At 45.5% G+C, this 16,300-nt stretch overlaps 1 protein-coding gene across 8 annotated transcripts; it reads left to right on the top strand.

Moving 5' to 3' along the window:
- Positions 1–330: 330 nt before the first annotated feature.
- aftpha (aftiphilin a) lies at positions 331–13,088 on the top strand. 8 transcript variants are annotated; one of them, XM_031563821.2, is made up of 11 exons: positions 331–533; positions 2,243–2,580; positions 2,647–4,158; positions 4,543–4,682; positions 5,057–5,186; positions 5,445–5,501; positions 5,941–6,063; positions 7,214–7,274; positions 8,809–8,892; positions 10,158–10,281; positions 11,221–13,088. In XM_031563821.2, exons 2-11 carry the CDS (start codon positions 2,281–2,283, stop codon positions 11,366–11,368), a joined length of 2,679 nt encoding a protein of 892 aa, XP_031419681.1. In that variant the 5' UTR covers positions 331–533; positions 2,243–2,280; the 3' UTR covers positions 11,369–13,088. The 8 variants fall into 8 exon arrangements, with proteins under 8 accessions (XP_031419681.1, XP_031419677.1, XP_031419679.1 ...); XM_031563820.2 differs by having other exon boundaries at positions 332–533; positions 2,243–2,712; positions 2,779–4,158; XM_031563824.2 differs by having other exon boundaries at positions 332–533; positions 2,713–4,158.
- Positions 13,089–16,300: the final 3,212 nt, after the last annotated feature.

Genomic DNA, 16,300 nt, shown 5'->3' on the forward strand with positions numbered 1-16,300 from the left:
TACTGGTACCCCTATTTTGGTTCCACACAATTCTTAGAATATATCTTCCCTGACCTCAGGTCATATGTAAGAGTAAAGCAGTTTACTACAAGATGCATATTTTAAAATGTTTTTTACTACAAGATGCATTTTTCGAAGGTTTAACTTTGGGTTGAGGCACAATGTAGGGCCTTCTGACATCACCTCTAGAAAGAGTTGAGCAAATTGTGAGCAAATTGTGTCCTAATTGGAATATTTCCTGGACAGCAGAAGCAACGGTAACCTTTGGTTTTAACATAATCCTACATGGGACAGGCAGTAGACGGGCTGGGACAGACTCAGGATAGACTCACCTGCCATCCTAAACATCTTGTTGCATGCTGGGTAATGATCGGAGAGAGAGGTAGAGGAGGGGACAGTACCATTACCGGCAGAGTCTAGCTTTAATGAATATATATGCCATTCATAATCATATATGTCTGGTTTTATCAGTATTAGACCGCATATGTCTGTCTTGTTCTGAATCATGTGGTTGAATCTTCAAGGTCCCTGAGGTAACGTTAACGTTAAGTTATTTTTTGCTATCTAGGCTTCTAGCAAACATAGGTTGATGACTCGGACGCGGAAAGAGAGCACTCTCATGGATTGATGCTAAATGTCGTTAGCTAGTGTTAGCAGCATTGACTAATAATCTTGAGAATGACGAAGGAATCGTTTTAACGTTATTGGGAGCGACAGTTACCAGCGATACAACTAGTGGGCTACACGGCAGTTTAGTGATCATTCAGGTGAGCAGAATCATTTACAGAGCTTGTCTCCAAGCTCAAAAGCTAGCTAGCTACGTCATTATTTAGCTTAGCTATACTGCTAAGCTTAATGTTTTAGCAAGCGTGCTAGCTAACGCCCCTAGCTGTTATATTGACTAACCAATAGTTAGCTGGCTAACGCTAAGTATCTTGTCAGACCAGGCTTGTTGCTAGTTAGTCGCAAAACAGCTGCGAATAAAACGTTACCAGGAATTTGTATTTACTCAGCTAGCAAGTTGTATAGAGGAATACTGGCATACGTGGCGGGGAGTGTTGATAACTTCACGTTACTAGCTGGAATAGATAACTAAATGTGAGGTCAGGTTCAGTTAGCTTAGTGTTGGCCTGTTTGCTAGCCAGCTGTTAGCAAGCTGTCAGTCGCAAATGTAAACACAGGCCTTCGCCAGTTCTGTCTTACCGACACTACAGAGTAACCACACGTTGGAAGCAGTAGCTGCAAGTTGGGCCAAATAGTTTCACTCGTGCTAAGGTAAACTGTAACCTATTTTGCTATTTGACACATATTACATTTGCCATATCCTAACATTAGCTAATCATCCTAATTTAAATAACAGTACCTTCGTAGTAACCACAGGATTGAATAAAAACTGTCATCGTTATCTTTGTTGCGTGACGAATTTCATGCCAAATATTTGAAGTTTCAACATCAGTCAGTGATATATTAACCTCGTCGTTTTGGAAAGCTTAACAGTTGTTACGGTACTACTTTCTCGAAGTCAATGATGATGGACAGAGGCCTAACGTTACATGTAATGTGTTTACAATACAACATCCCATAATAGCTATAGGTTAATCCAATCAAAAGTGTGGTCAGTGATCCAACATTAGTAAACCGTGTCGACTATGACTATGTCCATGTCTGTGCTTACACTGAGGGATCAGCTGAAGGAAGACACACATAACATTTTATATTTGAACAAGTAAATATAAATAACTTCAGATGGTTTGTTTGAGACATTTGGAATATTCCAATGCTAATTGAAACAAAGTGTGAATTGTATATTTGTATGTTATCTGTGAAATTACACTTATCGCTTGCTGCCTTGTGCTTCCCACGATAAGGATTACATGACTTGATACTCGGCACTCAGCTACTTGATACTATTATTCCTGTAATGCAAGGTCATATGGTAATATGGACATATGGTCGTTGCAGGAGTGGTACTACTTTTGTCATTCATACAGTCTTTTTTGTTAAAATGTCAGCGATTGCTTTCTGTAGATTTTATTTCAGTATTTAAGGACTTTGGCTGAAGCACTCTCTCTTTTAAACTCACTGACTTACTGTCCATTTGAAAACAAATGTAGTCTCAAAGGGTATTTTTAGGTATTCAAGAAAGTGCAAAGTCTGAAACTTTAAAGGGATGTTTCGACATGTTTAAAAAAAAGACGGTGTGTGGTTTGCTGTGCTAATGTCATGTGTTGTCTACGCCTAGGTGTGACCCCGTGGTTTCTGGTGTGACTGGACAGGACGATGGAGCCTGATGTCATCCGCATGTACTCTTCCTCTCCTCCTCCGATGGAGGAGGGTGCAGAGGAGGATGAAGACGAGTTTGGTGACTTCTCTGGAGTACCCAACAGCATCAGCCTCACTGACTTTAACATGGCGACCACATTCAACCAGTCACAGACCCTCGCTGCTACCTCTCCCCCAGAGCTCCTCAATGGTGGACTCTCAGGCCACGGGGGATCTGCTAAGGCCAATGGAATAGTCCCGGGGCAAGGAGACGGGGCCCCGGGGAGGACAGTTAGCGCAGACGAGCTAAAACAGTTAGCGGAGCGTTCACAAACCACTACCCACACAGACTCTGTGCTGATCGGGGAGAGAGACTGGACTGAGGGGGAGCGTTCACAAACCACTACCCACACAGACTCTGTGCTGATCGGGGAGAGAGACTGGACTGAGGCGGAGCGTTCACAAACCACTACCCACACAGACTCTGTGCTGATCGGGGAGAGAGACTGGACTGAGGGGGACAGTGAGGCCTGTAACGGCAACCCAGAGGGCACCAGTCGACTCACAAATGGGTTCGCAGCTTTTGATGAACGAGGAACCCCTCCCCTTGAGCCTCATGCACCTGTCAAACCCAGAGGCCCAGACCCCCATGCTGCTGCTACTGACTGCTGCCTGACTTCGACTGGCACGGATGAGAATGAGGATGACTTTGCAGATTTTGCAGCATTCTCCAACACTAACAGCCACGGTCACAGCAACGACGTCACGAACCAGAAAGATAGCTGGGGAAACCCGTTTGTTGCAGAGTGGCAAGCGGAACATGATGTCCCCCGAGCTCCGAGCGCTGATGGAGAGCGTGGGGAGTCAAGCTCGGAGGAGAATGTAATTAGGGACCCTTGTGGTGCTGAGATGGATCTGCAGTCGCTCCCCAGCGGGACCTCAGGGGGACTGAGGAATGGAGACGGTAGCGTCCACTCATGGCCTGAGCCTGAGCCTGGGCCTGATATAACTCTAAGGGACATGGAAACTGACACCTCACACACTACAGACACACAGTGCACACAGCAGAGAAAGATCACTCTTAATGGAGCGATGCAAGATGGCTCAGACGATGAAGGGGTCAAGGTTCACAGCTCCGTCTCGCCCAGCGTGGCGTGCACAGACGACCAGTTAGAGGAGAAACCGGACAGCTCTGGCAATGACAGCGAGCCCGAGACGGAAACGGAGACGTCGTTCGGTCGGCCGCTCTCCACCGACGCCCTGGAGGAGTTTGGTGATTTCAGCACCACGTGCTCCGTTCCGTCACCACCGCTGCAGGAGGAGACGGCCACGCCGGCGGATCACAGTCAGATGCCGGACGACGGAGACGAGGAAGAGTTCGGTGACTTTGGAGACTTCTCGTCAACGCCGGGAGGCTTTGGCAGCGGGCAGGAATTCACCGCCTTTCCACAGAGACCACACGTGTCGGGGGTGGCTAGCGCAGACGCCGCACACGAAGATGGGAGAGAGGACTCAACGTTGGATACAGAAGAGTTCATCTCCGTTTCCCCCGGAGACCCAACAGAGCCTGAACATACGGCAGACCAAGACCAGCGGTCAGAGGATGAGCTTGGGAGTATACCTGTGAGCGATAGTTTCGCAGACTTCCACTCGGCTCCAGTGGGGTGCGACGAGAGTGGGGGGACTGAAGACTGGACTGCCTTTGACGAGCAGCACGAGGAGAAGGACCCGGGAGCAGGAGGAGGTGCTGGAGGAGAGTCCTGGGCCAGCTTCGGGCCTCCCCAGACAACAGCACTCTCAGAGGAGCCCTCAGAGGACGACTGGCAGGACAGCCAGCAGCCAATCACAGTGCCTCCCAGCTGTAGCAGTGACAGCGGCAGGACAGAGGAGGCAACAGTGAGTGTATTTGTTCTCCAGGAGACAGCTAGTGTACCTATTGTAGCCACACCTGCATTACCTGCGCTAGCTTCTACTTGTTCTGCTTCTGCAGGACAGTTTGCATTATACAATGTTTATGTTTATGTTTATGTTTATGTTTATGTTTATCTGATTTTACATCGACGTCCCATGACCTCGTCCCTTCTGGAGGCTGATGTGGTGGCCCCTGACTTACAGTGGTGTTAATGCACTTATCATGTGATTCATTGAACTGGTGTCAAACTGTGAGGTTTCTCGAGGTCTCTGAGTTGTACTTCATCAGTGTGTACACATATACATGACTTCCACACCGGCCCCTTTTTGCTCTGTTCTTCTGTTGATATGTTTGTGCTGGTGGTGTAGGCTGCTGCGCTGTTGTGTCGGGTGGAGAGGCTCTTCCAGACCAGCTTCCCTGAGGCACCCATGACCCCTGTGGAAGAGGAGGTGATTCACCTGCAGAGTTTCCTGCAGCCAGAGGGGTCGGAGGGCGCAGCCGTGAACAAGTGAGTGCAGTCGTGCGGGCGACAGTGGTACAGGAGGTAGAGAAGTCGTTTAGTAATCAGAAGGTTGCTAGTTCAATTCCCTGTCGAAGCGTCCTTGAGCAAGACACTGAACCCCTAATTGCTCCTGATGTGCAGTGTGCCATCAGTGTAAATGTAAAATGTAAAATGTGTATACATTGTAAGTCGCTTTGGATAAAAGCGTCTGCTAAATGACTAAATGACTAAATGTAAAGTCGTCTCTGCCTCTGCCTCTGCTCAAAGAGGAGGTGGTGTCTGAGGGAGGTGTCTGACGCCGATCCCCCGAAACAAAATTGTCTACACGGGAACTCAATGCAGTTGATGTCTGTGTTATTAGTGTGTGTTTATGTTTGTAGGGGTGTTCGGGTGGACGTGTGGAGCCAGTTGCGGGACGTTCACAATGCCTTTGGCCTCAAGCACCAGTGGGGTGGTTCCCATAGCAACAAGATGCTGTTGTGCTCTCTGGGAATCGACACAAGGAACATTGTAAGTTTAAGTCTTAGAATCGTGTTTCAGGGATACTCGGGGATCTGTTAGGAAATTCTGTTGCTGATGACTTGGAACACTACTGGATTGAATTGATGAAAAGAACTCGGCACACACGAGCACACTGTCAACAAACAGTGGAGAAATGGGAGAACTCATCCTCCCTCACAGATGACATGCTTCTTCAGAAATGTGGCTTGAAGCCCAGCTTAATTCCAATGCATGTTCTTTTTCTCCTGTGTCCTGCTCCTTCCACAGCTGTTCACCGGTCAGAAGAAGCAGCCAGTCATTGTGCCCATGTATGCAGCCAGTCTGGTGAGTGACAACGGCAGCTTTCAGACACTTCATCAGTAGGGATGGGAAGGTGCAGGAATGTACTGATTTGGTTTCATCCTGATTTCACAGCTCTGTTCAGTGTTTATTTGAAGTGTTGTGTCAAAAACACACAGTGCTACTTACATGCTGTGTATCATGTTCCACACATCTTGGCATAGTCTTGGCACAGAAAAGTAAAACATATATATTTTCAAGTTAACTGTATAACGATACCATCCCACCCCTTTTAACTATTTCTTTTGAAAATGTAGCATAGCTGCATGTTGTGAAGATCCAAAGATGTAAAGTGTAAAGGTGTAGTCCCAATGCCATGCCAGTGATTGACTGTCTGTGGTGTAGCATACACTTCCTTCTTCCTGCATAAGGAATGTGGTCTGTCTGTCTGTCTGTCTTTGATGACGTGTGTATCTGTGTCCAGGGAATGCTGGAGCCGACCAAAGAACCAGTGAAACCCGTCTCAGCAGCGGAGATGATCGCCTCAATAGCACAGACGCCAGCAGTGGCCACGGAAATAACCAGCACGACCACAGACACAGGCCAGGTATGGCACAGATTGATCTAGAGACACAGGCACAGGCACATGCACAGGCACAGGCACAGGCACAGGCACAGACACAGACACAGACACAGACACAGACACAGACACAGACACAGACACAGACACAGACACAGACACAGAATGATCTAGAGACACAGGCACAGACACAGGCACAGACACAGACACAGGCACAGGCACAGGCACAGACACAGACACAGACACAGACACAGACACAGACACAGGCACAGGCACAGGCACAGGCACAGGCACAGGCACAGGCACAGGCACAGAATGATCTAGAGACACAGACACAGACACAGACACAGGCACAGGCACAGGCACAGGCACAGGCACAGGCACAGGCACAGGCACAGACACAGACACAGACACAGACACAGACACAGACACAGACACAGACACAGGCACAGGCACAGGCACAGGCACAGGCACAGGCACAGGCACAGGCACAGGCACAGGCACAGACACAGACACAGACACAGACACAGACACAGACACAGACACAGACACAGACACAGACACAGACACAGACACAGACACAGACACAGACACAGACACAGACACAGACACAGGCACAGGCACAGGCACAGGCACAGGCACAGGCACAGACGGAAGAGGAGAATTACATCTGATTAAGGATTATATTTCCATTACATTTAGGAGCATGTTTTTGGATAACAGTGTGAGCAAGGGTCAGAATGGTGGTGAGCTGTGTAAAGTTTTAATAACCAATATTTCAATTTGAAAAGCAGTCCTTAAACCAGTGGAATTTGAGGGAAACTGTGGGGAGATGTTGTCCCTATTCTAAAAGATCAACTCAACATGTGGACAGGCTGTGCTGATCTAATGCCTTTGACCTGCTCTGAGATCAACTCAACATGTGGATAGGCTGTCCTGCTCTGAGATCAACTCAACATATGGATGGGCTGTGCTGATCTAATGCCTTTGACCTGCTCTGAGATCAACTCAACATGTGGATAGGCTGTGCTGATCTAATGCCTTTGAGATCAACTCAACATGTGGATAGGCTGTGCTGATCTAATGCCTTTGAGATCAACTCAACATGTGGACAGGCTGTGCTGATCTAATGCCTTTGACCTGCTCTGAGTGTCTCCATTCTCCTCCTCTCCACTAGGAGGTGCTCCCACCTGTCCAGTTTGATTGGAGCAGCAGCGGCCTTACGAACCCTCTGGATGGCAAGTCTCTCTTCCTCTCCGTTTGTCTCTCTTCCTCTCTTTGTCTCTCTTCCTCTCCGTTTGTGTCTCATCCCTTCTTTATGTCTCATCCCTTCTTTTTGTCTCTCTTCCGCTCTCTTTGTCTCTCTTCCGCTCTCTTTGTCTCTCTTCCTCTCTCTTTGTCTCATCCCTTCTTTTTGTCTCATCCCTTCTGTTTGTCTCTCTTCCTCTCTGTTAGTCTCTCTTCCTCTCCGTTTGTCTCTCTTCCTCTCCGTTTGTCTCTCTTCCTCTCTCTGTATGTCTCTCTTCCTCTCTGTTTGTCTCTCTTCCTCTCTGTTTGTCTCATCCCTTCTGTTTGTCTCTCTTCCTCTCCGTTTGTCTCATCCCTTCTTTTTGTCTCTCTTCCTCTCTTTGTCTCTCTTCCTCTCTGTTTGTCTCTCTTCCTCTCTTTGTCTCTCTTCCTTTCCGTTTGTCTCATTCCTTCTGTTTGTCTCTCTTCCACTCTTTGTCTCTTCCTCTCTTTGTTTCTCTTCCTCTCTTTGTCTCTCTTCCTCTCTGTATGTCTCTCTTCCTCTCTTTTTGTCTCATCCCTTCTGTATGTCTCATGCCTTGTTTATGTCTCTCTTTCTGATTGATCTGGAAGCAAAGGTCAAAGGTGAAAGCAGTAGTTTTAGCGTGGACTCCTAGCGTGGCAGCTTGCCTCTATACGTCCCACAGATTGCTGTGCTCATTTCCATTTAGATTGGATGCTGTGCTCGTGGATTGACAAACAACTTGTCATTGATGGCCAGTTTAGAAATCCATTGCTTTGAAGGATGAAGCATTTTTAATCAGTTTTCTGCAGGATAGAAATCTGATCTGGTATCATTTGTTCTCTCAGGTTCTGTTACATGTTACATGTTTAAAATGTTTAAGGGCCTCTTGGTAAATGACAAAATGTCTAGCAGCCAAAGGTAGGTGTTTAGAACTAAGCATAAACAGCTCTCAGAAAGAGGCACTGAGGATATATGGGAAAACATAATAATGTTGAAATATGTAAATATATGGGTATATATTTCCTCTGCTTCTCCCTCGCCATGATAATGAATGGTGAGTTTGTGTTACTCACGTGGCTCTAGCCATACATGGTCAGTGCCATTGAAATGAACCCAGCACTTACTGTACAAGTCTCTCTACCTAATTGTCTCTTTTTGCCTTTCTGCATTAATAGTATTTATATACATATTATTACATGTAATACATACATACACACAAACAAGCAGTACACAATATCTGCACTACTGTGAAGGCTTTGAATAACAGATGCATGTTTTATTGAACCTGTTTCCTGTCTCACTTATATGTCTAACCTCTCCTCATGTCCTGTCTGTCTGTCTCTCTTCTTATTTCCATCATTCTCCTGCCCTATAAATGCCTGCCATATATCCATCATTAATGCCAACCCCTCTGCTCTCCACTCCTCCACTCTTCCATACCTCTATCTCTCTCTGCCTTGTGTGTGTGTGTGTGTGTGTGTGTGTGTGTGTGTGTGTGTGTGTGTGTGTGTGGCTCGTAGCGAGTGGCGGCTCCTCTCTGCTTAACCTGGACTTCTTTGGGACGATGGAGGAGCTGGTGCCCAGCAGTGGCACCTCCATCCCAGGTCAGAGACCACCACCCCTGTCCCTCACTCTAACAACTCTCTCCTGTCTCATAGAGACCACCACCCCTGTCCCTCTCTCTGAGACCACCACCCCTGTCCCTCTCTCTGGCGTCCTCTGAGGTCGCTCTCATAGAGACCACCACACCTGTCCCTCTCTCTGACGTGCTCTGGCGTCCGTCTCCATAGAGACCACCACCCCTGTCCCTCTCTCTAACAACTCCCTCCTGTCTCATAGAGACCACCACCCCTGTCCCTCTCTCTGACAACTCCCTCCTGTCTCACAGAGACCACCACCCCTGTCCCTCACTCTAACAACTCTCTCCTGTCTCATAGAGACCACCACCCCTGTCCCTCTCTCTAACAACTCCCTCCTGTCTCATAGAGACCACCACCCCTGTCCCTCACTCTAACAACTCTCTCCTGTCTCATAGAGACCACCACCCCTGTCCCTCTCTCTGACAACTCCCTCCTGTCTCACAGAGACCACCACCCCTGTCCCTCACTCTAACAACTCTCTCCTGTCTCATAGAGACCACCACACCTGTCCCTCTCACAGAGACCACCACCCCTGTCCCTCTCACAGAGACCACCACCCCTGTCCCTCTCATAGAGACCACCACACCTGTCCCTCTCTCTAACAACTCCCTCCTGTCTCTGCCGTCGTCCTCGTAGGAGCCATCTCTCTCTCTGTATTTCAGTGCTGTGTTCTTGCCTGTGTAGTATCCCAGCATCAAGGAAGCTGTTCCCTGTTTTAAATCTCTGTATTTCAGTGCTGTGTTCTTGCCTGTGTAGTATCCCCAGCATCAAGGATAGATGTTCCCTGTTTTAAATCTCTGTATTTAAGTGCTGTGTTCTTGCCTGTGTCGTATCCCCAGCGTCAAGGATAGATGTTCCCTGTTTTAAATCTCTGTATTTCAGTGCTGTGTTCTTGCCTGTGTAGTATCCCCAGCATCAAGGATAGATGTTCCCTGTTTTAAATCTCTGTATTTAAGTGCTGTGTTCTTGCCTGTGTCGTATCCCCAGCATCAAGGATAGATGTTCCCTGTTTTAAATCTCTGTATTTCAGTGCTGTGTTCTTGCCTGTGTAGTATCCCAGCATCAAGGAAGCTGTTCCCTGTTTTAAATCTCTGTATTTCAGTGCTGTGTTCTTGCCTGTGTAGTATCCCAGCATCAAGGAAGCTGTTCCCTGTGTTCAATGCCCCAGTCCTTATCTTCATCTTCATCGCAGCGTTTCAGAAAACCAACGTGTGTGTCTTTGGCTTTAGGTGTGGATCCTGAGCTGTACGAGCTCACGACAGCCAAGCTGGAGCAGAGTGGCACAGGCAGCCGGGTCGCCGACGCCTTCGCCCGCCTTATGTCTACTGTGGAGAAGACCAGCACATCCACCAGGTGCGCCAGGCCAGGCCAGGTCCAACATGGGTGGGGGATGGCATGTGTTGGTGTGGCAGAGAGGCCCTTAGTTTAAGGAGGAAAACAGCCCAGATCAGATGTGTGTGTAGGGTTGCAAAAATGAAACTCTTCAGAAAAGTCCACCACACACCTTTCTGGGCTTTTAGGGCTACATCAACTAGTCAACTTAAATTGATGTATAAAAAAGTTGCAAATGAATGTAATAGTGGATTAGTTGGGTTTGGCATTAAGGACATTGGTGCTCCCATTAACTAGCTCATAGAAGGCCTATGGACAAGCTTTTCTGTAATAAGAGGGGGAAAAAACGTATCGGAAAATGATGGAACCACCAGCACAACTGAACATTTAAAATCTAAATTTCATCTTAAAAAATGTATATTACGTAAATATTAATTGAACAAAATAATCGAACATATTAATCAATTATCAAAACAGTCAGTTGCATCTCTAGCCAGAGGTATGCTTTATTCTGGGTACATCAGTAATATTCTACCACTCCAGTTCCCTCTTAATCAAAGCCATTCACAGTTCATCAGATATCTTGATTACCTTTATTGATCAGGCACACAAATAAGATGTTCATCAGATATCATTGATTATTGATCAGGCCCACAAATAAGATGTTCATCAGATATCATTGATTATTGATCAGGCACACAAATAAGATGTTCATCAGATATCATTGATTATTGATCAGGCCCACAAATAAGATGTTCATCAGATATCATTGATTATTGATCAGGCACACACATAAGATGTTCATCAGATATCATTGATTATTGATCAGGCACACACATAAGATGTTCCCTGTAGTGTAGCCTGCAGGGGAAAACAAATGTGCCATGCTACAATTCTCAGTCTAGTGGACCAATGAGATGTGGATCTATATATGTGCCCTTGTGTCATTTCCCCTCCCAGAAAGCCCCGCAAGGAAGAGAACCTTAGTGAAGAGGCTCTGAAGGTCATCACCAGCCTCCCAGACCTGTCCTTTATGCAGGCCAAGGTGCTGATGTTCCCCACCTCCCTCACGCCTCTGGCCTCATCCGCCATCCACACAGCTGACTGACCCACGACTCTCCACTCTGGCCTCTCCGCTCCACTGCTCTCCTTCGCTGTGCTTCATCCAGGGCGTGAGGAACTTCTCCCTTCATCCAGGGCGTGAGGAACTTCTCCCTTCATCCAGGGCGTGAGGAACTTCTCCCTTCATCCAGGGACTGAGGAACTTCTCCCTTCATCCAGGGCGTGAGGAACTTCTCCCTTCATCCAGGGCCTGAAGAACTTCTCCCTTCATCCAGGGACTGAGGAACTTCTCCTTTCATCCAGGGCGTGAGGAACTTCTCCCTTCATCCAGGGCGTGAGGAACTTCTCCCTTCATCCAGGGCGTGAGGAACTTCTCCTTTCATCCAGGGCGTGAGGTACTTCTCCCTTCATCCAGGGCGTGAGGAACTTCTCCCTTCATCCAGGGCCTGAAGAACTTCTCCCTTCATCCATTTTGCTTCTGGGTTCTCATATTATTTTTTTTACCTCCCAATGTTTTTTCCTTTCTTTTTTCTTTTTGAATGAGTTTTAAATCATTTTAGTCCCATTCAATAGTACCCAGTAGTGAGGAGGAGCTGGTATGTCTGACCAGGGGAGATTATTGTGGCTTCAGAACAAGAACTGGACATGATACTGTTTGAATTAAGAAAATATATAAACATTGGTTGTTAGAGCTGTTTGATTGTGAGAATTTGTTAGAAGAATCAATCTGTATATAATCAGGGATGATTTGTGTTCTTCATTCATTTGAAGATGATCTTAATCAACGGTGTGGGTGAGCTGTGAGAGTGTAATATGTGTGTCTTAAATGAGGAAACACTGGTTTAAAATCCTTTAGGCAAGGTGCAGATGAAGTCGGAAGATAATATAACTTGAATACCACACTGCCTGCAAGATTGAGCTGTCGTGTCTGTGCTCCTGCTTTAGTTTGAAAGTCTGTTTGGTTCGGAGGACACCCGTCCTTTACTCCGATTGGATTTTCCAACACGTGTATGCACCAGTACCGTGCTCTTTTGTTTCGCTCCTGTTATCATGGCCAGTCTTTTATCATGTCTCCCATGATAACACATCTAAAGTCACAACCGATGGCTGCATCATGTAGCTGTGTGTGTGTGTGTGTGTGTGTGTGTGTGTGTGTGTGTGTGTGTGTGTGTGTGTGTGTGTGTGTGTGTGTGTGTGTGTGTGTGTGTGTGTGTGTGTGTGTGTGTGAGCGAGAGAGAGAGAGTCGGAGATAATTTGTTGCACCTGCTGTAATCTGTAATCTATTTTGTAGTTCATGCACCTTTTTGTTCTTTTTTTCTATATTTGTAGCTTCAGTCCAAACCACTGGCAAATATTTCTTTTGAAGGAAAAATCAAGAGTGAAGGGTCAGCTCAGTAGGGAACAAGGGACCAATTTCTGCTTCTGTTTTTTGTGTGTACCCTGTTGTGCTTTCTTTGCTCATCTGCGCTCATCATTCTGTATCTACCCCCTTCATTCTTGTCAATACCACTGTTGACCACCTGTTGTCCTGGAGGATTTTTGCACATTGTAATGATAAAGTGGATGTACCGTCATAGTTCTCTGTGGCTGCTGACAACAGATGAAACTATGGCCTGTAAAATGTATGGGGAAGTTCCTATGGAAAACGAGTCACTTGAAGAGCCTGTACATATGTACGTGCATGCCAGGGTTCTTTTCAGATTATAAGTGTGTAAATTTACTTTTAGTGTACACAACAAATAAAAATATGTAATTTAAGAGTAAAATGTGCCACTTTTTTTTACTCAAGACCTTGACATCTAATTGCACCGGAGCAGCGGATGCAAAATAATTCATGATGACATGAAAGCAGTGCTTCTCCTTCTGGGCCTTTTGCTCCATAAAAACAAACATGCAGCAGGAAGCAAAGACACAAGACGTTTAGACTGCAGGGAGGTGTGGGGATGTTCATGGGCCTGAAGAATAAGACACAAGACGTTTAGACTGCAGGGAGGTGTGGTTCATGTTGAATTTATTTTAGTAATTACAGAATTGTATGTGGTGATAGGTGGCTTTTTTACGTGTACGGGAGTACAATGTTGATGGACTCTCTGAGCCACACAGCAGAGCACAAGTGTTTTAGTGTTGAAACAGGCATGAGGTAGGATCACGTATGAATCTCTAATCATGAGCCACACAGCAGAGCACAAGTGTTTTAGTGTTGAAACAGGCATGAGGTAGGATCACGTATGAATCTGTAATCATTAGTCTGTATTTAGAGGTGAAACCAAACCCATGGAGAACCCGGAGAACCTGAAACCCCTCAAGTGGACTTGTGAGGAAAACTGAGTGAGTGAGGTAGAATTGAATTAGTGCAAGATGATATCAGATGTGCATCAAATCCGATACCCGATATCCATTAATCGTCTTAATCTTTCAGAGCTTTTTTATGTGTAGCCTTTCTATGTTATGACAGCGTAGTCCATTGGCACTTTTCAGCAAATCATTCTCATCTTGCGGCAGGTTCATAGGAACATCTAGGCATCCAGAAGGAAGTTAATATTAAGAACACAACTGTCTTAAGAAACAAAACATAAAAGTTGTAAATACCTCAGATAATGCACATCAAAAACTGTATTACTGATATGAAAACTGAAAATAAGTAAAAATGTCTAAACACCTTGTACCCATGCTTCACAATAGAACATCTGTTGCTAACAGTTAATAAAAAAAAAGTGGCAATTTATTACAATACATTTGATCTGGTTCTCATTTGATCAAAAACATGGAAAATCACAACTGTGATGACATGACAGCATTATCTAAACAGTAATCAGTAAGTTATTGATGAGGACATGACAGCATTATCTAAACAGTAATCAGTAAGTTATTGATGATGACATGGCGCTGCAGACACTGGTCCAACACTGAGGATGGGAGGCAAAGCTTTAGCAGAGGAAGGCTGAACACCATCTACCTCTGCAGGCAGGAAGCGGAGGAAGGCTGAACACCATCTACCTCTGCAGGCAGGAAGCGGAGGAAGGCTGAACACCATCTACCTCTGCAGGCAGTGAGCGGAGGAAGGCTGAACACCATCTACCTCTGCAGGCAGGAAGCGGAGGCCTCATCCACCAAAGACCGATGGTTCCCATCCTCACTACTATCTTCACAAGGCTTCCGCTTTAAGCGTCTAGACAACAGAAGGTTGCCTGAGAGAGACAGGAAGAGAAGAAAAGGTGGAAAGAGGTTTAAGGTCTGACAGACAGTGAAAACATGTACGAGTTGCGTGTAAGAAAACTGTCAATAGAACAATAGGTTAAATAACTGAAAGAATAAGCATAGACATGTTTTATACCTTCACACACCAAAAGCCAAATTCGCCAGCATGCAGAAGAAGATTTAGGCCCATTGTAGGATGTAGGCCTATTTTTATGTTTACTTTTTTATTTTTAAAGTTTTTTTTCCACTTCTCTTTCTTATGTGATGTGAAATGATACCAAGACCTTCATCTTCCCAAAATAGCACTCACAACCTGTTGTATATTAAGGTGAAAGCAAGCAACGGAGCAGACGTAGTGTAGAACTATCCTTTACTTCACTTTTTCATCAATCATACTCACATACATTTCCTCAGGTATCTCTTTATCCTAGTGTAGCGCCCCTGGTGGATTGTAAGATATACCACACAACCAAATAAAAAATGTACAGCAATTATAGGTGAAGTAAACATCAGATAATTAGCCTACAGTAGACTAACGGAGAGAATGAAAACAGAAAATCACAATTTCACATCATTTTCAACACTACATGAAGCTGTAGTTAACACCTAAAACCCATTGAAAAACGTCATTGGTCCGAAGGCTGAATTAGGGTAGGCTACAGCCTACAACCATACTCACCTATTTGATCGGCAAAGACAGAATGATTGATAAATAGCGGTGTTAACAACGTATGACTATGTCATGCAACTGCTGAATCATCTGCCCAGAGATGGGCCTGTTTATTAACAAATTATTTCAATAGGTGCTTCCGACAAATGAGCTTCATAACCTCTCTGACAAGCGCCGTTGTCTGCAAAGTTGCTACTAGATCTATCAGACTTCTGATATCATACACACGGGGGCTTAGCTGCCTCACCTGCCACAAAATATCTATGAATGGCAATTTTCAGTGGCTTTGAGGAAAAAGAACAGAACAGCTCAGGGTTCGATAACATTTTGTCAACATTTTTGTGCGCGACTTTTACTAAAACAACACAGGATCACTTTTGCATTGACCTTTCCCAACTGTAGCTTATACTGTCTGATAAATTACTGCTTTTAAAAACAAAGGGTACACGCTTGTCTAGACTGATTGAATAGCCTATATGAACTCGCAACAAATGTGCCCGATAACTCTAACACCTTGTTGCAAGGTAAAATCATTTATATGGATAAAACCAACGCTCTAGTCATTTTAATGTAGCCTATCTAAATACCATATGAGGCTGTCTTGCAATGAAGTCGAATTAAGTCGTCAACTCACCATCAGCCCCGCCTATCCATCAATAAAGATCCCAACAAGAGCAGGCTAAGGCTGTACATTCAAAAATAGCCAGGGGAAAGTGTTCTGCTCTCTCTGTTGATCGAGTAGGCCAGCCTTCGAGTCAGAGTTTATTCCCAGTCCTTCAAAACATCCAAAGAAGTCATGACCAGCAGCAGGGGTCTTCCAAACTGTCAAACCCATAAACTCAGTATCACGAGCGCTCGCATGGGAAGAAAGACACACCCACTTGCCGTATGGAAAAAAAAGTCCTAGACAGGAGTCCTAGACAGGAGAGGACACGAAGCACTCAAGCAAATTATATTATTTTAAAACTGTTCAAAACACAATTGTACATGTTATACTACCAGCATATTATGCGCAAGAAATTAGTTTGAAAATAGTGAGGCCTATCAGTAGCCAATGATAATACTCAGTGTTTGGTTTTCATATGTCCAGAATGAATCCATTGATCCAGT

This window comes from Clupea harengus, chromosome 26 (genome assembly GCF_900700415.2).
Source record: "Clupea harengus chromosome 26, Ch_v2.0.2, whole genome shotgun sequence".
Classification (NCBI taxonomy): Eukaryota; Metazoa; Chordata; class Actinopteri; order Clupeiformes; family Clupeidae; genus Clupea; species Clupea harengus.

What these genes read in the sequence shown, in the direction of transcription:
- aftpha (XM_031563817.2), top strand. Translation starts at nt 2,281, where the DNA reads ATGGAGCCTGATGTCATCCGCATGTACTCTTCCTCTCCTCCTCCGATG. An exon ending in GCAGGACAGAGGAGGCAACA is followed by an intron (nt 4,159 to 4,542) that starts GTGAGTGTATTT and finishes CTGGTGGTGTAG; the next exon opens with GCTGCTGCGCTGTTGTGTCG. An exon ending in CCTTACGAACCCTCTGGATG is followed by an intron (nt 7,275 to 8,808) that starts GCAAGTCTCTCT and finishes TGTGGCTCGTAG; the next exon opens with CGAGTGGCGGCTCCTCTCTG.